Source organism: Sander vitreus, unplaced genomic scaffold (genome assembly GCF_031162955.1).
Source record: "Sander vitreus isolate 19-12246 unplaced genomic scaffold, sanVit1 ctg243_0, whole genome shotgun sequence".
NCBI classification, from domain to species: domain Eukaryota; kingdom Metazoa; phylum Chordata; class Actinopteri; order Perciformes; family Percidae; genus Sander; species Sander vitreus.
This window is the reverse complement of record NW_027595416.1, coordinates 140,001-163,157: the sequence shown is the minus strand read 5'-3', so window position 1 is coordinate 163,157 and position 23,157 is coordinate 140,001. Positions and strand designations below refer to the sequence as shown.

At 44.0% G+C, this 23,157-nt stretch overlaps 1 protein-coding gene across 1 annotated transcript; it reads left to right on the top strand.

Moving 5' to 3' along the window:
• Window positions 1-3,304: 3,304 nt before the first annotated feature.
• On the top strand, window positions 3,305-20,520 carry LOC144513401 (immunoglobulin superfamily DCC subclass member 3). The gene is made up of 13 exons (XM_078244467.1): window positions 3,305-3,626; window positions 4,845-4,989; window positions 5,108-5,238; window positions 6,145-6,282; window positions 7,432-7,590; window positions 12,658-12,823; window positions 13,580-13,830; window positions 15,331-15,495; window positions 16,686-16,874; window positions 17,855-17,962; window positions 18,434-18,557; window positions 20,120-20,219; window positions 20,440-20,520. The coding sequence occupies exons 1-13, from the start codon at window positions 3,305-3,307 to the stop codon at window positions 20,518-20,520; spliced, it is 2,079 nt and encodes a 692-aa protein (XP_078100593.1).
• The last annotated feature ends 2,637 nt before the right edge of the window (window positions 20,521-23,157 follow it).

Below are 23,157 nucleotides of genomic sequence, written 5' to 3'. Positions count from 1 at the left end.
ATCATTTCTCTGTTTTACAAAGTTGTTGTTGTTGTTGTTTTTTGTGCTTTAGGGGGTTTTAGGTTGTTTAGTTGTTGTTGTTTTTTTTGGGGTGGGGGGGTCTGTTGTGTTTTGGGGACCTGAGGCGGGGGTTTGTTCTGTTTTGGGGGTCTGAGGCGGGGGTCTGTTGTGTTTTGGGTTGTCTGAGGCGGGGGTCTGTTGTGTTTTGGGTTGTCTGAGGCGGGGGTCTGTTGTGTTTTGGGGGTCTGAGGCGGGGGTTTGTTGTGTTTTGGGGGGCTGAGGCGGGGGTCTGTTGTGTTTTGGGGGGCCTGAGGCGGGGGGCTGTTGTGTTTTGGGGGGTCTGAGGCGGGGGTCTGTTGTGTTTTGGGGGGTCTGAGGCGGGGGGCTGTTGTGTTTTGGGGGGTCTGAGGCGGGGGTCTGTTGTGTTTTGGGGGGTCTGAGGCGGGGGTCTGTTGTGTCTGGCTTCACACTTTAGTCGTGATTATTGTTGTCATTCAGACTATAGAGAGAGAGAGACGGAGGAGGAGGTTTCTGAAGGACAGAAGGTCCAGACGTCACGGAGAGTCCAAGGACCAGCTGGGACAAGATGGAGGACATGGGAGGAGGGGGCTGACTGGGGGTTGTGGGGGTCCTGGGAAAATGACCTCCACCAAGTTCAAGTGTGAAAGAGATGCAGAGGAGGAGGAGACGGTGATGATGGAGTCAGACTCTTCACACGTTCATGCATTAATTATGAAAAGATCAGCCAGGTTTCTGAGTTTCTGTCCAGAAGAAAGTGACAAAAACATGAAATAAAGTGTATAAATAGTTGGTGTCTCTATAAATGAAATATACGTCATAATCTCTCTAAATGTTGGAGGACAGACTCTTAAAATCACAACAACTTGTGAAGAACATCAGTGGCTTTAACCTTTGGGTTTTCTTACTTTTTTGACACTTTTGTCGTTGACTTTGACACTTTTCTGACATTTTTTGTCCTTTTTTTGGACATTTTTTCGAATGTTTTTGTACCTTTCTAACACCAACTTCTAACCATTATAGTTTTACACTAATTTTTGGAATTCATGGTCAATAAACCTGGTTTATATGAACTTATACCTAAATTAAAAAAAGCTGAAAGTATGAATTATTTTGACTAATATGAGAGGAACTTTCAGAGACAATCAGAGACTGGTGTTTTTCAAATGCTATAAAATTAAATAAAAGGCCCAAACTTCAATGAAAGTAGTGATCAATAATTGTACTTGTGAAGACCGTTGTAGGGAACCGCCCGTGTTATTTTTGGGTAATTTGGTTCAAAAGAAACCCAGATTTCTGAATTAGAGAAGGGTTAGGAGGGTTCCAGCTGGGTGACATCGTTGGTACATTTGTTCATATTTTCTGTTTCCAACAGTGGAAAGATAATGCATTTGTGTTATTGATCATCAACAGCTTCATCATCATCATCATCATCATCACCTTCATCACCTTCATCACCTTCATCACCCTCTGACCGTCTGTGAGTATTTTTAATGAAGTGTATCAGAAACTGTAAAACTCTAAGCTGGATCAAGAAATATATGAATGTGTAATTATGTGTTTTTAAACAGCTTCTTTATGGTTTGATTTCACCCTGGACTCTATGTTTTCATGTTTCTGTGTCTGTGTTTCTAATGGGAACAATCTCTGAAAGTGGTCCATTAAGATCCTTTTAGTTTAACATGAAACAGCCCTGAAATCACCATCACCAAACCCACCAGACTCCATGTAAATAATCAGGACTTTTAGCGTGTATAGAGCCAGCATATTTCCACCAGACTCCATGTAAATAATCAGGACTTTTAGCGTGTATAGAGCCAGCATATTTCCACATGTAAATGGGCGAATTAAGGGTTTATTTCAACCAAACCAAGACGGCTTTTGATTTATTTCAAAGTGGCCAGTTTTATTTAGTTTCTGGCCACTTTGAATGAAGTGTGTTTTACGATGATAAAAGTAGTGATTATTTACATGGAGTCTGGTGGGTTAGTGGACTCTAACCGCTGCTGAACATTAGTCCTGTAGGGTAACATTACAGCTTGGTTCTGGTTTAATACTGGACCAGTTTCAGAGATTGTTGTTCTCATCAGACACTCAGACACAGAAACATGGAGACAGAGAGTGATTGTTGTTTAACTGAAGTTTTCCTTTAAAAGGTCAGATATTATCTCTGTTGTTGTCAAAGATTCGTTGGATGACGCGTTGGTGTTTTAGTCACTTTTAAAAAGATTTTCATCGTTTCTGTCAATTTTGATATTTCTTCCCTTTTCTTCAACATGTTTGATGTATTTGTAAGTTTTTGTCATTGCTGCTATCAATGTTTTCATCACTTTTTCTGATTTATTTTTAAACGGAAACTGAATTTGCATCCTTCGGTTACAGTGTCTCGTTCAGTACTTTGAAGTGTCCCTTAAGTCCATGTTTGTTTGGAGCTTTTCTTCCGATATTTGTGTCCCTTTTTTTTGAATGAAAGTCAGTTGAAAGAAGGAACAATAGGTCAAAAAAGCCACAAAAACATTGAGAAAAGTGACTGAAATCTGTTTAAAAAACGTAAAACCGTGACCAGGTAGAAACACTGAACATTTGTCTCGGTTGTTGTTTTTTTCCCGATACTTTTGTCCTTCTTAATTCAACGTGTTTGCTGCTTTATTAACACTTATATTGTCCTCCCGCCGAAAATAAATTGACACATTTTTCAGAGATTTTTTATAATTGTTTTTTCAGGCTTCCAGCACTTTTCTAGATGTTTTTGTCGCATTTTATAAATTTCTGATGTTTTTCTTGTTCTTTTCCCATTTTGTTGCTTTTTTTGGCTTTTTTTGTTTTTGATGCTTTTTTATATTTATGTTGCTTTTTTGTCACTTTGACGTTTTCAACGCTGTTTCCCCATTACCACCAGCATATCCACACCACGAACATCAAGTTATCATGGTTCTTGGAATTCATGGTCAATAAACATTTTTGAGTTTAAAAATAATAATAATAATAATATTAAATAAAACACCCACAATTCAATACAAGTAGTGAACTGATCTGTAATTTAACTGGTGAAGAGTGTTGAATGGAACCATCCATGTTATTTTTGGAAAATTTGGTTGAAAGAAACCCATATTTCTGATATAGAAACTTTAAAAACAACAGGAGGGTTATGTTATTGTCGCTTAAGTTCACGTTCAGCTTTGTCCCGTTGAGCCAGTCATTGAAAACAGGACTTTCAGACGACGTTACAGCGGATGTAACTGAACTTGTGGCTGTCAGGTAAAACCGTGTCCAGGTGTAAACACTGATGTCTCTCCCCCCAGGTGTGGGCGGAGCCTCGGAGCTTGCCTTCCTCAGAGAGCCTGGTGATGTCATCGCGGCGAGGGACCGCCCCCTGCTGCTGGACTGCCAGGTGGAGGGGGAGGGGCCGATTTCCATCACCTGGAGACGGAACGGCGTCCCCGTGCCAACGGGCACCATGACGACGGTGTTGGCCAATGGAACGCTGCTCATCAGGAACTTTTCCAAGAGACGCGACAGCAACGAGACGGACGCCGGCGAGTACGACTGCGCCGCGCAGAACCGCTACGGACGCCTCGTCAGCCGCAAAGCCCGCGTACAGATCGCATGTGAGTCACAGCTACACGCTAACAACACGCTAACAACACGCTAACAACGTGCCTACAACACGCTAACAACACGCTAACAACACACTTACAACACTCTAACAACATGCTAACAACACGCTAACAACACACTTACAACACTCTAACAACATGCTAACAACACGCTAACAACGTGCCTACAACACGCTAACAACACGCTAACAACACGCTAACAACACGCTAACAACACGCTAACAACACACTTACAACACTCTAACAACATGCTAACAACACGCTAACAACGTGCCTACAACACGCTAACAACACGCTAACAACACGCTAACAACACTCTAACAACGTGCCTACAACACGATAAGAACACACTAACATGCTAACAACACTCTAACAACATGCTAACAACACTCTAACAACATGCTAACAACACGATAACAACACGCTAACAACACGCTAACAACACGCTAACAACACACTTACAACACTCTAACAACATGCTAACAACACGCTAACAACACGCTAACAACACGCTAACAACACGCTAACAACACGCTAACAACACTCTAACAACGTGCCTACAACACGATAAGAACACACTAACATGCTAACAACACTCTAACAACATGCTAACAACACTCTAACAACATGCTAACAACACGATAACAACATGCTAACAACACGATAACAACGTGCCTACAACATGATAACAACACACTAACATGCTAACAACACTCTAACAACATGCTAACAACACTCTAACAACATTCTAACAACACTCTAACAACATGCTAACAACACTCTAACAACATGCTAACAACACACTTACAACACTCTAACAACATGCTAACAACACTCTAACAACATGCTAACAACACTCTAACAACATGCTAACAACACACTTACAACACTCTAACAACATGCTAACAACACACTTACAACACTTTAACAACATGCTAACAACATGCTTACAACATGCATACAACACGCTAACAACACGCTAACAACACGCTAACAACATGTTAACAACATGCTAACAACACGCTAACAACATGTTAACAACATGCTAACAAACTGAAGAGACATGAAAGTTGAAACAGATAATTTCTTTCTAAATAGAGGAACTATAAATCAAATATTCTATAAAATCAAATATTTATAGAATATATTAAAAAAGTAAAGTGGCGATCCCACCCAGCATTACTCATCAGTCTGCCCCCCCTCCCCCAGCCCTCCCTAAGTTCCTGTCCCACCCAGAGTCCGTCACAGTGGATGAAGGGGGCGTGGCCAGACTCACCTGTCAGGTAAACGGAATCCCAGAAGCAAACATCACCTGGCAGAGAGACCGACTCCTGCTGAGCACCGAAGACCCCAGGTATGTTTACCCTTAGGTCGTTTGAACGTATATATAACGTGTACTTTAAGTTGTACTGTTCCCCACTGACTTCTTCAATATTTGAAGAGGACTTTGTTAACGTGTACTTGTTGTTCAGGTACACGCTGCTGCCTAATGGCGTGCTGCAGATCACCGCCGTCCGGAAGACAGACAGCGGTTTGTTCCGCTGCGTCGCCTCCAACATCGCCAACACTCGGTACAGCCGGGAGGCAACGCTCTCCGTCACCGGTAAGAAACGCCAGTGCTGGAACAAGTATTTAGTAACTAGTAACTAAAGCTGTCAGATGAATGTAGAGGAGTAACTAAAGTAACTAGTAACTAAAGCTGTAACAGATGAATGTAGTGGAGTAACTAAAGTAACTAGTAACTAAAGCTAGAACAGATGAATGTAGAGGAGTAACTAAAGTAACTAGTAACTAAAGCTGTCAGATGAATGTAGAGGAGTAACTAAAGTAACTAGTAACTAAAGCTAGAACAGATGAATGTAGAGGAGTAACTAAAGTAACTAGTAACTAAAGCTGGAACAGATGAATGTAGCGGAGTAACTAAAGTAACTAGTAACTAAAGCTGGAACAGATGAATGTAGCGGAGTAACTAAAGTAACTAGTAACTAAAGCTGCAACAGACTGAATGTAGAGGAGTAACTAAAGTAACTAAAGTAACTAGTAACTAAAGCTGGAACAGATGAATGTAGAGGAGTAACTAAAGTAACTAGTAACTAAAGCTGTAACAGAAGAATGTAGAGGAGTAAAAAGTCCAATATTTCTCTCTGAAATGTAGCGGAGTAGAAGTAGAAAGTGGCATGAAGAGAAAAGACTCAAGTAAAGTACAAGTACCTCAACATTTGGTACTGAAGTACAGTACTGGAGTAAAAGATCTGAATACTTGTACTGTTCGCAAGACGACAAGCAAACAACTTATAAAATGCTTGTTTTCTGGATGGAGTTTGGTTCTATCAGGCCTGTGCTCCATCAACACAACAAAGAACTGCAGAAGTTATCAGGCCGTCTCAAGGCTCTGACACACCAACCCGACGTCTCAACATTTGGACTCAAGTACAGACAGTACTGGAGTAAATGTACTTAGTTAGTCTCTCTGTGTTGCTGACGCTGGGTTTTTGTGGTTCTGGTCCAGTTGCAGGATCCCGGACATACCGAGAACCCGTCATCCTGTCCGGCCCGCAGAACCTCACCATCAACATCCACCAGACAGCCATCTTGGAGTGCATCGCCACGGGAAACCCCCGCCCCATCGTGTCCTGGAGTCGCCTTGGTAACCATCTTCAAAGACTCTATCTAAAGTTTATTAACGGTATCAAACGGTCCACACTTCCTGTCTTCTAAACAGCTGTGGCCTCGTTTGAACGTTGTGTGGATAATGAAAAGTCATATTTGTATAACTTATTGTTTTCTTTAGCTAAAATCAGATATTTACACATCAGCTGAAAGCCATATTTATCATCAGGAACATTGGCTTTATTTTATAGCAAACAATTACTTCTGTTCAGTTAGTTGAACTTTAGTTCTGTTCAGGGATGCCCTGAATCCAGGATTGGGCTTCTGATTGGGCTGAATATTGGGCTTTTTGACGGGGTTGGGTTTCTGCTGAACCCTACGCTGTCACTCCGCGCTACGCTGGTCGCCGTGATGACGGCGCCGTTGATTACAGGAAGGTGTTTACGTAGGTGGAGCTTCAATGCAGCAGGCTGAGAGGAAGTGGAAATGGAACTGGTGAGCAGAAAAAGTGTTGTTTGGCAGTACTTTCAGTCAAAAGAAGGCCATTCAAGTCCAGCTACATGTTCAATCTGCAATGCTGATTAGTCTGGTGGTGGCGAGGACCCTAAACAATACACAACATCACCGCTGTTACAACATCTGGTATGAAACATCTGGAAGAATACGAGCTGAGCATGAAGGAATCTACAGACAGCAGCCAGAATGCAGCAACTTCAGGTACGGCAAAGGAAGGACAGTCACTGTTTACTTCATTAATGTGTTGACTGTGTTCATGGACTGAGGACGGGACGAGGACTCAGCAGAACCTCAACCAGGGGGTTCAGGATTCAGCAGAATCTCAACCAGGGGGTTCAGGACTCAGCAGAACCTCAACCAGGGGGTTCAGGATTCAGCCCAAACCCAAAAACCTGGATTTGGTGCATCCCTAGTTTTGTTGAGGTAGTTGAACATTAGTTCTGTTGGGGCGTTGGTGGACCTAAGCTACCGTTAGCTTCTCTGTGTCTGTAAGAGTTTGTTCCAGAGTCAGAAACTGGTCTGGAACAAAGGTCATTTCCTCCTGATGTGTCCGTCTGAAAGATAACATGTTAGTGTCAGAATGTTCTGGAGAAATGTGGCTGGTTGATGACTGGGTCCAGTATTTACTTGGTGACTACGGGGTGAAAGAACGGCTCCTAATGTGTTCCAGACGGGCGGTCCATCGGCGTGGAGGGGATCGCCGTGCTGGGAACAGGAAACCTGATGATCTCAGACGCCACGCTGCAGCATTCAGGAGTTTACGTTTGTTCAGCCAACAGACCAGGAAGTAGATCCAGGAGAACGGCGCTGGGACGCCTCGTAGTACAAGGTACAGCACCGTTACACAAGTTCATCAATGCAAATATCATAAATAAGGTAAACATTTTGTGTGTGTGTGTGTGTGTGTGTGTGTGTGTGTGTGTGTGTGTGTGTGTGTGTGTGTGTGTGTGTGTGTCTGTCTGTCTGTCTGTCTGTCTGTCTGTGTGTGTTTATGTGTGTGTGTGTGTGTGTACATGATATTCTTTCGGTGCATCAAAAAGTCTGCTCATTAAGATACCAGCTCATTCAGCACAAATTAGTGCATAAAAAGTCACCAAATGTAAGTATTTAAACCTCATAATTAATGAGGGAAAAACTGTAAAAAGGTTACTTTAAAAAAGGTAACTTGAATTTGAGTGTGTAAACACACATGAAGTGTGTGTGTGTGTGTGTGTGTGTGTGTGTGTGTGTGTGTGTGTGTGTGTGTGTGTGTGTGTGTGTGTGTGTGTGTGTGTGTGTGTGTGTGTCTGTGTGTGTGTGTGTGTGTGTGTGTGTGTGTGTGTGTGTGTGTGTGTCTGTCTGTCTGTCTGAAACACATTCAGCTAAGTTTGCTGCTCTTCAACCCCCCGACCCCTGACCCTCAGTAGGCAGATCTGTGGGGGAGGGGGGGTCTGCTCTCAGGACAAAGACACAGAAAGCCCAGAATCAGAATCACTTACACAAACACACAGATTAAATATAGGAACATAAGAATAACAAATAAATACAGAAACAGAATGAAAGAAATTGTAAATTTGTGTTTAACATGAGATGAAGAGGCTGAATGGACAGAAACCAGTTAGTGTGTTAGCCTTCGGAGGCTTTATCGTGAAATATGTGTGCAGGAAGTGTTGTAGTTTCTTCAACCCTTTAAAACACCAAAGTGAGTGGGCGCCTGGGTAGCTCAGTTGGTGGAGCGCGCGCCCATATGTGGAGGTTTGGTCCTTGACACAGAGGCCCAGGGCTTGAATCTGACCCCTCTCTCTCCTCTTTCATATCTTTTTTAATTTTTGGGCATTTTCTGTCATTATTGGACAGGAAAGCTGAGATATGAAAAGGGAGAGAGGGGGGAAAGACATGCAGGAAAACCATCACAGGTCGGACTCGAACCCTGGACCTTCTGCATCGAGCAAACTGTTTTAAACACACGTGTGTCTGGTTTGATTTCCTGAGGAGAATCGTCCCTTCTGTGAGTGGAGTTCTGGTCTCTGCACAGCCACCAGACTCCATTGATAAAAACGTCGTTTTAACTCGCTGGTCTTCTTGTTGTGCCTCGGTCGCTGCAGCTCTGCTCTGTTCAGAGATCGGAATAATGAGAATGACCTCTGACCTCCATCAGCTGCCTGCAGCAGCAGACCATCCCCCTCTTCCTCTCCTCTTCCTCAGGGTCAGGTTCAAGGTCAGGGTCAGATCTCCCCTGGGGGGTCCAGGACTCTGAATCTAGACCCCTGATCTCTGAAATGAAATATTAAAATGGTTTAAGGGGAGACACTGCAGCTGATCAGGGTCCATGTTTTTATGAATGATCTCTGAACAAAGAGCCAAAACACAGAGGAGAAGAAGATATATATCTGGCTCAGAGTCTGAAAACAGAAACAGATCTCAGTGTGAAACGTCCCCAGCTGATTACTGACATTGAGACAATTATTATCTGTTTGAAATCTGATGTTTACATATGCAAATGAGGCGTTACCTAACGCTAACTTCTGGTGAGTTTAGAAGAGATCAACTGACACAAACACACAGAGTGGAGAATCTCCCTGCAAACAAACACACACTCTCTGTTTCTGGGTGCGTTTGTTTCGCCTCCTGCCGCTGCAGACGGGCGGGGTCAAAGGTCACTGCAGGCTCTGTGTGTGTGTGTGTGTGTGTGTGTGTGTGTGTGTGTGTGTGTGTGTGTGTGTGTGTGTTTCCCACACTTCATTAGAATAATTATTAGCATGTGAAGAGTTCCACTTCACAATGAGGACTTTATTCTGAAACTCCGTCTGTCGCACGAATATTTAAATATTCATAAATATTCATAAACATTTAAATATTTCACACACGGATAATCTTGTCAGATGTGAACAGAAATAACAAGTCAACTGATGCTCAGGTTCCTGGACTCAGAAGACTTTTAACTTTAATAAAAAAGGACAAAATAAGAAAGATTAAAATGTTTTAAAGATCGCTGGAACAGATTCAGATTATTTTACAGAATCATTTAACTGATGACGTTAAGACAACAAATAATCAATGATACGAATAGGAGAGATTGTATTCTTCTAGTTTGTTTCTATTCTAAATTGTTGTCACCTTTTTCTTGCCTTTTTACAGTCATAAACGTGTACTAATAGTTACTAGTACTAGTTCATCTTATATATTTTCCTGGAGTTAATATGTTTGTTACAGGATAATAGAGTGAACATTAACTAGTGTGAGAGCAACATGAGGCTGAGTGCAGCATGTTTCTCTAACGCCATGATGTTGTTAGATGATATTATTATAAATCAAGAAGTGTTGATACTTCAGACATGAGAGGTTTTATTGTCATTTCACTGTGTCTCTGTGTGTGTGTGTGTGTGTGTGTGTGTGTGTGTGTGTGTGTGTGTGTGTGTGTGTGTGTGTGTGTGTGTGTGTGTGTGTGTGTGTGTGTGTGTGTGTGTGTGTGTGTGTGTGTCTCTCTGTGTCTCTGTATGTGTGTGTGTGTGTGTGTGTGTGTGTGTGTGTGTGTGTGTGTGTGTGTGTGTGTGTGTCTCTCTGTGTCTCTGTGTGTGTGTGTGTGTGTGTGTGTGTGTGTGTGTGTCTGTGTGTGTGTGTTTAGCTCTTGAACTTGCGTTATAGAGTGTGTGAAAGGTCGTCATCTCTCCAGAAATCAACTTCATTTCTCTACGAACCCCCCCCCCCCTCTCTTATTGATTGATGCCCCCCTCCCCTCTGACCTCTGACCCCTCTGAGAGCAGAGGGGGGGCGGGGCTTCAGCAGGTTATTCGAGGTCTCAGTGTTACCGTGGAGACGGGCGAGACAGCAGCTGGAGGAGAGGGGTCAGAGGTCAGAGTGGCGTTCAAACACAAAGAGACACGTTCAAGTTCACTCAGAGAAAGATAAAGGACACACTCTGTTCAGCTGAAGGAGAATGTAAATAAATATATATACATATATATATATATATATATATATATATATATATATATATATATAGCACCATGGGGGGCGCCAAAGCGATGGTAAAAAAAAAGAAAAATTAATTATTTTTTTGGTATTTTCTATATGTAGCTGCTGTTGTGCGTTTCTAAATCATTTCTGCATTTCCTCAATGTTATTATATAACATTTGAGAGGACTAACAGGATAGAGTAGGATAGGATAGAATGTTGACATAGAATGTTGACGTAGAATGTTGACATAGAAGAGGGAGGGGGGAGCGGGTGAGCGCCGAGTGAGCAGGTGCGTAGGAGTAGTGAGTTGTCGGGGCTAAAATAGAAAAAGAAAGAGGGAAAAGGAGATGACATGTTAAGGGATGTGACAGCAGTTAAATAAGTGGATGGTGAGAGGCTGCAGGTAGGATTAAAGTGGGACGTCTGGGCTTGGAGGCTTGAGACATGTCAGGTAGAGATGAGACCAGTGATGACATCAGGTAGAGATGAGACCAGGGATGACATCAGGTAGAGATGAGACCAGTGATGACATCAGGTAGAGATGAGACCAGTGATGACATCAGGTAGAGATGAGACCAGTGATGACATCAGGTAGAGATGAGACCAGTGATGACATCAGGTAGAGATGATACCAGTGATGACATCAGGTAGAGATGAGACCAGTGATGACGTCAGGTAGAGATGAGACCAGTGATGACGTCAGGTAGAGATGAGACCAGTGATGACATCAGGTAGAGATGAGACCAGTGATGACATCAGGTAGAGATGATACCAGTGATGACATCAGGTAGAGATGATACCAGTGATGACATCAGGTAGAGATGAGACCAGTGATGACATCAGGTAGAGATGAGACCAGTGATGACATCAGGTAGAGATGAGACCAGTGATGACATCAGGTAGAGATGAGACCAGTGATGACATCAGGTAGAGATGAGACCAGTGATGACATCAGGTAGAGATGAGACCAGTGATGACATCAGGTAGAGATGAGACCAGTGATGACATCAGGTAGGAGTTCTATTAGACCACACAGAACTAAATGTCCAGTTCAAGCTCCGAGTCCTGCTCACATTCGTTTCATTTTTCACTTTAACGTTAGTGTTGCTTACAGATGAAGTCTGGTTACTTCTAATGCCAAATCCAAATAATTAGACGTAGTAAACAATTCAGAACGCAAATTTAAACATCCGCAACGCATATGCTCGAATGCCATCAATGATGATTTATTCATTGTACGAAAATAAAGTACATTTATATATATATATATATATATATATATATTAATAATAATAATAATAATAATAATAATAATAATAATAGTAATAATAATAATAACAATATACTTTTTTCAAAGTATTTGACACATTGAAATGTTGCTGGTACTTTTTTAGGCCAGATGCAGTTAGCTGTGGTTTGTCTCCTCTCTCTGCTCTCAAAGAAAAGCGAGACACGGGAAGTTGACTGCTGCAGCATTTACTCACAGACAAACTCAAACCTCGCTGTCGCCGCTCTTTGAGGTTGGTTTCCAGTCTGATACACGTCTGCCAGACCTTCCAGACAGTCAGAAACACTCCCAGTTCCAGCGAGGAGACGCCATATAAGACATGTTTATTTCTTGATCATGAAATGATTGAAAGTGTCCGTGCCTCCTCTTCCTCCTCTTCCTCCTCCTCTGAGATCTCAGACCATGGAGCCACTGTCCCAGCCAGAGTAATCTGATTACATCTGGAACCATGCTGCCTTCACTGTCTCCACATGGTTTCTACATCCTCTCTGAGACCTTTGGTGTTTTACAAGCTTCTCGTCTTCTCTTTGGGATTGCATCTATCAACTGTCTTCTTGTGCTGTTTGTCCTCCTCCTCCTCCTCTTCCTCCTCCTCCTCCTCCTCCTCCCCCCCTCTTCCTCCTCTTCTTCCTCCTCCTTCTCCTCCTCCTCTTCTTCCTCCTCTTCCTCAGCCCCTCCAGGCTTCGTGCAGTGGCCTCAGTCCATCTCCAGGCCAGCAGGGGGCAGTGCAGTCTTCAGCTGCACGGCGTCCGGCGCCCCAGAGCCTCACCTCATCTGGCTGAAGAACGGGAAGCTGCTGACGCCGAGCAGCAACCTCAAACTCACCAACGGAAACACGTGAGAAGACTATATATACTATATAATACTGTAATACTCTCTCTCTCTATATATATATATATACTATATAATATTATAATACTAAACTCACCAACGGAAACACGTGAGAAGACTATATATACTATATAATACTGTAATACTCTCTCTCTCTATATATATATATATATACTATATAATATTATAATACTAAACTCACCAACGGAAACACGTGAGAAGACTATATATACTATATACACTATATACACGATATAATACTATCTCTCTCTCTCTCTCTAAATATATATATATATATATATATATATATATATATATATATACTATATAATATTATAATACTAAACTCACCAACGGAAACACGTGAGAAGACTATATATACTATATAATACTGTAATACTCTCTCTCTCTCTCTATATATATATATATACTATATAATATTATAATACTAAACTCACCAACGGAAACACGTGAGAAGACTATATATACTATATACACTATATACACGATATAATACTATCTCTCTCTCTCTCTCTAAATATATATATATATATATATATATATACTATATAATACTGTAATACTCTCGCTCTATATATATGCTATATAATATAATACTAAACTCACCAACGGAAACACGTGAAATACTCTCTCTCTTTCTGTCTCTCTCTCTCTCTCTGTCTCTCTCTCTGTCTGTCTCTCCCTCCCTCTCTCTTTCTCTCTCTAACCCTGTGATCTGGTTTCTATCCCTTCTGTCTGCAGGACTCTGGCCATCACGCGGATCACCCCGGAGGACGAGGCCATCTATCAGTGCATCGCCGAGAACAGTGCCGGCACCAACCAGGCCAGCGCCCGCCTCGCCATCAGCCAGGGGCCCGTGCTGCCCGAGGCCCCCGCCGGCCTGCAGGCCGCAGCGCTCAGCGCCAGCAGCCTGCAGCTGACCTGGGACCAGCCAACAGACAGCGCCAGCCAGCAGATCATCGGATACGTGCTGCACGTCAGACGCCTGGGGGGTAAGGGACCGACCGGAGACTTACAGTATATACATGTAAATATACGTAGATACTGATGATCTCAATGACTTAGACCAGTGATTTCAACCACTGTGCCACGGCACACTAGTGTGCATGAGAGATCGTCCTGTGTGCCGTGGGAAATTATCCGATTTTACTTACTTGGTCCAACAAATTCTTTTATTGAGTTACTGCAAATAATTTGCCATTGTTGCTCATCTGTGCCTGCAATATGATGACTGGCAGAGAAATGAAATACTGTTCTGTGTCAGTAGGTGGCAGTATAGTGCAGTAATGACCTTGTTGATTATTTAAGACAATAGGATTACTGCCCCCTGGTGGCAGTGACAGGATGTACGCAGTAGGGCCGAGATCATCGATGTAGGGCCGAGATCATCGATGTAGGGCCGAGATCATTGATGTAGCAGTAGGGCCGAGATCATTGATGTAAGCAGTAGGGCCGAGATCATTGATGTAAGCAGTAGGGCTGAGATCACTGATGTAAGCAGTAGGGCCGAGATCATCGACATAAGCAGTAGGGCCGAGATCATCGACGTAGGGCCGAGATCATCGATGTAGGGCCGAGATCATCGATGTAAGCAGTAGGGCCGAGATCATCGATGTAAGCAGTAGGGCCGAGATCATCGACATAAGCAGTAGGGCCGAGATCATCGACATAAGCAGTAGGGCCGAGATCATCGATGTAAGCAGTAGGGCTGAGATCATCGATGTAAGCCTGCAACAGCCATGGATACATTTTAAAAAAGGAAAAATGCAGAGTCTGATCTTGTTAGGCTACAATGTGTCATTTTGTAAAGTTTTTGGTTGGTGGTGTGCCGCAGTTTTATGTAAAAAATGTGCCGTGGCTTGAAAAAAGGTTGAAAACCACTGACTTAGATCACACGTGTCAAACTCGGGGCCCGGGGGCCAAATCCGTCCCCTTGCAGGTTTTGATCCGGCTAATAATAAATCTAGGCTCACCTAGTTTTTGTTGCTTGTCACTTTGTTTTAATGTTTCGGATGCTTTACTCAATGTTTTGCCACTTTTTCGGAAGTTTTTGGTGGCTTTTTACGGTGTTTTTGTCACTTCCTGATGTTTTTGTCACTTTTTCAGACAATTTTGGTTCTTTTTTTCGGCCTTTTTCCAACTTTTTTGGCGCTTTTCACAACGTATTTGTTGCTGGCTGAGGAACTTTTTTGGGGCTTTATGAGGGCCAAAATGTGAGTGAGAAGACTACAGTATATGAGACATGCAATAATACAGTCAAAATATTTGACTTTTTCTCTTAAATAAACACACGACAATAATGTCTACATGTCTGGCTCGATGTGATTCTCATTTTCCAGTCTGGCCCTCTGGGAAACTGAGTTTGACCCCCCTGATTTAGATGAGGGACTGACTGGAGACTTTTTTCCTAAAGAGACTTTTGTGTTCAATCAGAGAAACTCTGACCTCTGACCTCTGTGTGTTGTTCCCTCTCTGACCTCTCACCTCTGCAGAGCCGGACAGTGCGGAGCTGCAGGAAGCTGTCAGTAAGAGCACCTTCACACATGAGTTCAACAACCTGGAGGCTGCCACCACCTACTCCATCTACCTGAAGGCCTACTCTGCTCTGGGAGGAAGCCAGCAGTCCACCACCATCACAGCCACCACGCAGGGGGGCGGTACGTTAAACACAGTCCACCTTAAACACAGTCCACCTTAAAGGTCCCATGACATGCTACTTTTTGGATGCTTTTATATAGACCTTAGTGGTCCCCTAATACTGTATCTGAAGTCTCTTTATATAGGCCTTAGTGGTCCCCTAATACTGTATCTGAAGTCTCTTTTATATAGGCCTTAGTGGTCCCCTAATACTGTATCTGAAGTCTCTTTATATAGACCTTAGTGGTCTCCTAATACTGTATCTGAAGTCTCTTTTATATAGGCCTTAGTGGTCCCCTAATACTGTATCTGAAGTCTCTTTATATAGACCTTAGTGGTCCCCTAATACTGTATCTGAAGTCTCTTTTATATAGACCTTAGTGGTCCCCTAATACTGTATCTGAAGTCTCTTTTATATAGGCCTTAGTGGTCCCCTAATACTGTATCTGAAGTCTCTTTATATAGACCTTAGTGGTCCCCTAATACTGTATCTGAAGTCTCTTTTATATAGACCTTAGTGGTCCCCTAATACTGTATCTGAAGTCTCTTTCCCTAAATTCAGCCTTGGTCCAGAATTACAGCCACTAGAGCCAGTCCCACAATGAGCTTTCCTTAGGATGTTCCATTTCTGTGTCTGTTGTTATTGAGGACGGGAGAGGGGGGGGGGCAAGGTGGCAACGGTACCCGACGGGCCGGGCCGGGTTCGGACAGATATTTAGAAATTATGTTCGGGTTCGGGTCGTGCTCGGTCACATCAAGCCTATCTTAATTTAATTTCAATTGGCGATATGATTGGGCCTCTTGTGCGTGCCTGTGTTAACGTGAGCTTGTTGCCCCGTGTGATCTGATGCCTCATCTGTTGACATTTTTGAATGCCTTCCTACAGTTGCTATAATAAAAGCTTTCCACACAAACAAACGTACATGTGTCATTAGGATAAGAACAACATGAGATTTTAACTGGGTCGGGCTCGGGTCGGGCTCGGACAGAAAAATGTGGCCCGATCAGCATTCTAGTGGGTAAGGGTTAGCGTTACATTGCAGCTTGTTTGTTGTTTAATACTGGACCAGTTTTAAAGTTAGTTGTTCCCATCAGACACTTCGAAGAGATGGGAAAATAGAGTCCAGGTTGAAAAAGAAATAAAGTTACCCTTTAAACACTGTCCACCTTAAACGTTTATGTAACCGCTGTCTGTCTCTGTGTCGCACAGTTCCCAGTCCTCCCAGTTTCTTCACTAAGGTCCTGAACCAGACGTCCATGCAGGTGTACTGGGAGCTGCCCAGTAAGCCGGGGAAGATGGAGGGCTTCAGACTGGAGTACCACGGGGTCTCCAACCCAGACATCCAGGGGCAGGAGACCTTCCCCGCTCACATCAACACCCACACCATCTCACACCTGGGTCAGTTAAAGACACAGTACACCTGTCTATCTCTCACCTGGGTCAGTTAAAGACACAGTACACCTGTCTATCTCACACCTGGGTCAGTTAAAGACACAGTACACCTGTCTTTCTCACACCTGGGTCAGTTAAAGACACAGTACACCTGTCTATCTCACACCTGGGTCAGTTAAAGACACAGTACACCTGTCTATCTCTCACCTGGGTCAGTTAAAGACACAGTACACCTGTCTATCTCACACCTGGGTCAGTTAAAGACACAGTACACCTGTCTATCTCACACCTGGGTCAGTTAAAGACACAGTACACCTGTCTATCTCACACCTGGGTCAGTTAAAGACACAGTACACCTGTCTATCTCACACCTGGGTCAGTTAAAGACACAGTACACCTGTCTATCTCACACCTGGGTCAGTTAAAGACACAGTACACCTGTCTATCTCACACCTGGGTCAGTTAAAGACACAGTACACCTGTCTATCTCACACCTGGGTCAGTTAAAGACACAGTACACTTGTCTATCTCACACCTGAGTCAGTTAAAGACACAGTACACCTGTCTATCTCACACCTGGGTCAGTTAAAGACACAGTACACCTGTCTATCTCACACCTGGGTCAGTTAAAGACACAGTACACCTGTCTATCTCACACCTGGGTCAGTTAAAGACACAGTACACCTGTCTATCTCACACCTGGGTCAGTTAAAGACACAGTACACCTGTCTATCTCACACCTGGGTCAGTTAAAGACACAGTACACCTGTCTATCTCACACCTGGGTCAGTTAAAGACACAGTACACCTGTCTATCTCACACCTGGGTCAGTTAAAGACACAGTACACCTGTCTATCTCACACCTGGGTCAGTTAAAGACACAGTACACCTGTCTATCTCACACCTGGGTCAGTTAAAGACACAGTACACCTGTTTACAGCCACTTATTTGTCACTTTGTTTGACTGGTGTGTTTCCGTCCTGCAGAGCCGGCAGCAGTTTACGAGATCAGGCTGTTGGCGTTTAACGGGAACGGAGACGGACCATCCAACCGGCGCCTCGTGTCTCTGTCTGAGGGAGGAAACGTTGCCACAGGTACAAGCCTCAACATCTCCTTCCTTCCTTCCGACCTTCCTTCCTTCCTTCCGACCTTCCTTCCGACCTTCCGACCTTCCTTCCTTCCTTCCTCCCGACCTTCCTTCCTTCCTTCCTTCTCTCCTTCCTTCCTTCCTTCTCTCCTTCCTTCCTTCCTTTCTTCCTTCCTCCCGACCTTCCTTCCTTCCTCCCAACCTTCCTTCCTTCCTTCCTTCTCTCCTTCCTTCCTTCCTTCCTTCCTTCTCTCCTTCCTTCCTTCCTTCCTTCCTCCCGACCTTCCTTCCTTCCTCCCGACCTTCCTTCCTCCCAACCTTCCTCCCCTCCTTCCTTCCTTCCTTCCTTCCTTCCTTCCTTCCTTCCTTCCTTCCTCCCGACCTTCCTTCCTTCCTTCCTTCCTTCCTTCCTTCCTTCCTTCCTTCCTCCCAACCTTCCTTCCTTCCTTCCTAACCTTGTCTCTGTTTCCCCTGCCAGCCGGTCCGAGCTGTAACTGCAATCAGTCTCACAGCTCCATGTCGACTCTGCTGGTCGGCATTCACAGCGGCTTGGCCTGCATCCTCTGCTGCCTGCTCTTCATCCTGCTGGGCTACAGACGCAGGTAACCCTTTGTCTCCATCATCATCATCATCATCATGCTGCTGGGCTACAGACACAGGTAACCCTTTGTCTCCATCATTATCATCATCATCATCATGCTTCTGGGCTACACACGCAGGTAACACCTTCCTCATCAGGGTTACGGTACAGAAACATGGACGTTTGGACAGTGGCTGTCAGCGTCTGAACTGACGCAAAAGGCGCCCTTCAGTGTGTTTGTAGAACGTACCGGGGAGAGCAGCAGCTACACGGGGTTTGAAGATGACTTAGCATTAAGAGAGACTACAGTAGAGAGTAGTATGAAAGCCTGAAAATCCGCAGAGGGAGGTTGGTCGGGGGGATGGACGGGTCAAACAACACAGGACTTTCACCCAGGAGACCGGGGATCATGTCACGTTTCCTAAACCTAACCGGAATCGAAAGCCCACCCACGACCTTGTCCTTAACATAACTGCATCAAAAGTGACGCCAATAGTCCTGACCTAGCACGTTTAGATAAAGCACGTTATATGACGCTAAAGGAGACTTTTAGTGTCAATAACAACGCCAAAGGCACCTTCTTTTACGCGATGGGAGTGAGAACATGTTGCATTTGGTTGCTATAAATGCATATGTTACACTGAGCGAGTACAGACAGAATTAAGTTTAAAAGATGTTTGTTCTGAATGAAATATTTAAAAAAAAGGGATCAGTCTGTTAGCTGGTCTTTAGTGTCAAGTTTAGTCAAACATTCATTCAGACGTTGGGCCATTTGAATTTAGCTGGAACAATATAAAACAACACAAAATATAATCTGAAAATCACAGTACCTGCTTCTCAAAATAATAACAATATTTCACCAAATGATGGAACAACAAATTGTTTTAGCACAACAAACAATGATACCCAACCCTGTGGTTCAATGGGATTTATTTAGTTATGTTTTAGGAGTTGTTTCATGCTGAATGACGTGTTTCCAAGATCAAGATCAAGTCATGTCAAGTTTATTTCATCCATTGAAATGGGTATTACAGTGCTCATACCCGCCTTAATGACCATAAAAAGATAATACAGTACAGAAATTATAAAAATGTATATTTAAAGTGCTTGTTGTGCTGTCTGATAGCCTGAGGTATAAAAGAGAGAGCATACCGCTTAGTTTGTGTCACAGGAGGCCTTAGCGTGTCACAGGAGGCCTTAGCGTGTCACAGGAGGACTTATCGTGTCACAGGAGGCCTTAACGTGTCACAGGAGGACTTATCGTGTCACAGGAGGCCTTAACGTGTCACAGGAGGACTTAGCGTGTCACAGGAGGACTTATCGTGTCACAGGAGGCCTTAACGTGTCACAGGAGGACTTAGCGTGTCACAGGAGGACTTAGCGTGTCACAGGAGGACTTAGATATGTACTGCCTCAGTTATCATCTTATAGATCTGTCCATTAAATCAACTGATCAATTAGCCGACAGATTCTTTGCGTTAGTGTTCTACAAGAATCATTTTAGCAACGGTATCAGTCACAAATAAACAAATGATCCCCAATCCTACTCAACATAATCCTCCTCCCTGTTCTGTTCTGGTTCAGTCTCTTCTGCAGGAAGACAGCAAGCTGGGAGACTCCGCCCACCCTGAATGATGTCACAGGTGCTAAAGGTCGCACACCTGAGAGCATCGAGCTGAGCCAGGTAACACACACACACACACACACACACACACAGACACAGACACAGACACACACACAGACACACACACACAGACACACACACTCACACAAACAATCTCCGTCCACACAAGAGTTTTAGGTCAATATTAATCTAATAAAGTCTCTCCTGTCCCTAAACACATACTGTAATCATAGTAATAAAATGACTCCTCTAACCGTGTTGCTGTCTGCTCTGCCCACAGAGATGTGACTCCGCCCCTCCTCCAGTGATGGTCATGGTTGAACCGACTCTACCCATCCAGCCCGGCACAGGCACCGGATAACACACCACATTCTTCCTCCTCCTCTTCCTCCTGAACTCCAGCCTGAGTTGCGTCCTCTCATCCCGACAGCCTTACAGCCACTTCAGCCTTTATGAATGACTGAGATTACAGTTTTTATCTTTGAGACTTTTGAGATGATGTGTGAGGAACATCCAGAGAGCATCTGACGCCACAAGGGAACCTACCCTTCACCGTGATTAGGTCTTCAGACTGAAACCAAAGCTGAATTATGAACACACGTTTGTCAGAAGCCGTTGATCACATGCAGGGCTTTGAATTGACACAAGCCAACACCAATACCTCTGGTGGTAATGTTGTGAAGTTACTAGCTAATTTAGCAGGTGATTTAAAAAGCTAATGACTCAAACAGTCTGTTTGACTCGGCAGGCTGCAGAAACAATGTGCTAGAGCAGTGTTTCTCAAATGGGGTTCCTGTACCCCTAGAGGTACTTTGGAGTACTGCAGGGGGTACGTGAAGTTTTTACACAAAAATGCTCATTAAAAAATATGTCATGCATAATTGCTAAAATAATTATGCAATAATAATGAATGAATTAAGTGATGCATTCTAAACATTTGAAATATAGCATTTAAATGTTTTTAGTTATAGTTGTTTAGTGAACCTATCACTGCCAGCGCTGTATGGTTCCTCTTATAGAGACTTCAGAGGTCAGGGGATATAAAAAACAGTTCAAAGGGGGAACAATAATTTTAAAAGTTTGAGAAACAATGTGCTAGATTGTCTGTTTTCTGCCAAGAAATTAGGGCAGATTTGTGTGCGTATTTGGCCTGAAAACGTAATCTTTATCGGTATTACTGCTGCTTAAAGAAAGTTATTTTAAAGCCGTGATCACATGACTCTGGCCAGTTCCCGTGTGGTTTCAGATGCTAACGTCACCGTTGTGGTGGTGGTCTGGATGCTTTCTGTTGAAACCAAAACCTTTTGTCTTCAGTTTGTCTTCAGTTTTGAGTTTGTCACCGTCGGTGCCGAGTTTTCTAAGACGACGAGGCCTTCCACCAGTCTGACCAGAGACTGCAGAGCCAAAGGGATTTAATATTTCTCTGGTCAGCTGGTGTCTGTAGAGGATTCTCCTCTGCACTGCTTTAGCCTTTTAGTGTTTGTTTGTCTCACCGAGATCGCCTCAACTCAGGATGTAGAGGACTGTGACACTCGGCTGGTCGTTCTCCCTCCTTCCTTCCTTCCTTCTTTCCTTTTCTTGCCTTCCTTCTACCTCCTCCACCAAACTCTTCGCCTCCAAAGAGAGCTACCTCGGGCTCAACGCCAAACGCCTGAGCTACAGGCAGCCGATAGCCTCCTGCTGCTGGTCAAGCTAACCTACCTCATAACCAAAAGCCTCACACGGGGCACCACTTTGCCATTTTCTACCTTTTTTGTACCAATGCCGATGTCCTGTGCCGGACCGTCACTCAGAAACCCTTCAAACTCTGAATGTTACTTGTCTGAACCCTCCAATGATGGATCAGCCCATCGTAGTCCTCCTCAAAGACAAGCTGGTGGAGGGAAACTACAGAAGCGGTCTTTGATTTTGTGCTCTTTTCACTTCCTGTCTGACTCCAACAAATTCCTCTAGTGCTGCTTCCAGGACCCACAAAACCATCAGTTTCAGACCTTAGTTTGAAGAGATATAGTAACCTGCCAAAGGAGCAGGCTTTTATTTTCCAGATCTGAGCATTCAGGGTCTGAAAAGATCCTCTGAAGACCGACCATAGTCCTGACCATGAACATTGGAAATGGGCTTGAATGGGCTCTTGGCCAGTCTGACTTGCAGAGCAAATCTCAAATTTGCCGAAAGTTCATCAGGGTTTTTCCCAGGCTAGATCGACCACAGTCCTGACCCTGAACAGTCCTGATCCAGTAAATTATCTGCTGAACCGTTTGGGTCCTAAAGCTCGCTAAACCTTTCAATTAGAAAAAAAACCTTCAGGAGTTCAGCGTCAGTTGACGCGGACGGGAAATTTTGGAAACTGTGGACATCTCAATGTGGGACATCTCAATGTGGGACGTCTCAAGGTGGGACATCTCAATGTGGGACATCTCAATGTGGGACGTCTCAAGGTGGGACGTCTCAATGTGGGACGTCTCAATGTGGGACGTCTCAAGGTGGGACATCTCAATGTGGGACGTCTCAATGTGGGACGTCTCAATGTTGGACATCTCAATGTGGGACGTCTCAATGTGGGACATCTCAAGGTGGGACGTCTCAAGGTGGGACGTCTCAAGGTGGGACGTCTCCAGGTGGGACATCTCAAGGTGGGACATCTCAAGGTGGGACGTCTCAATGTGGGACGTCTCAAGGTGGGACATCTCAATGTGGGACGTCTCAATGTGGGACGTCTCAATGTGGGACATCTCAATGTGGGACGTCTCAAGGTGGGACGTCTCAAGGTGGGACGTCTCAAGGTGGGACGTCTCCAGGTGGGACATCTCAAGGTGGGACGTCTCAGTGTGGGACGTCTCGGCCCTTTTCTGTCCTGAGTTTTAATGAACGTGTTGATGTTTTATTTTTGCGGAAGCAGCCACTTCCTGTGCCGCCTCGGCCTGGCCGCCATGTTTAAATGGACCTCTAAAGTCTTTTAATGTTTGAAAGTAGATTACATTTCTGTAGATGAACAGCA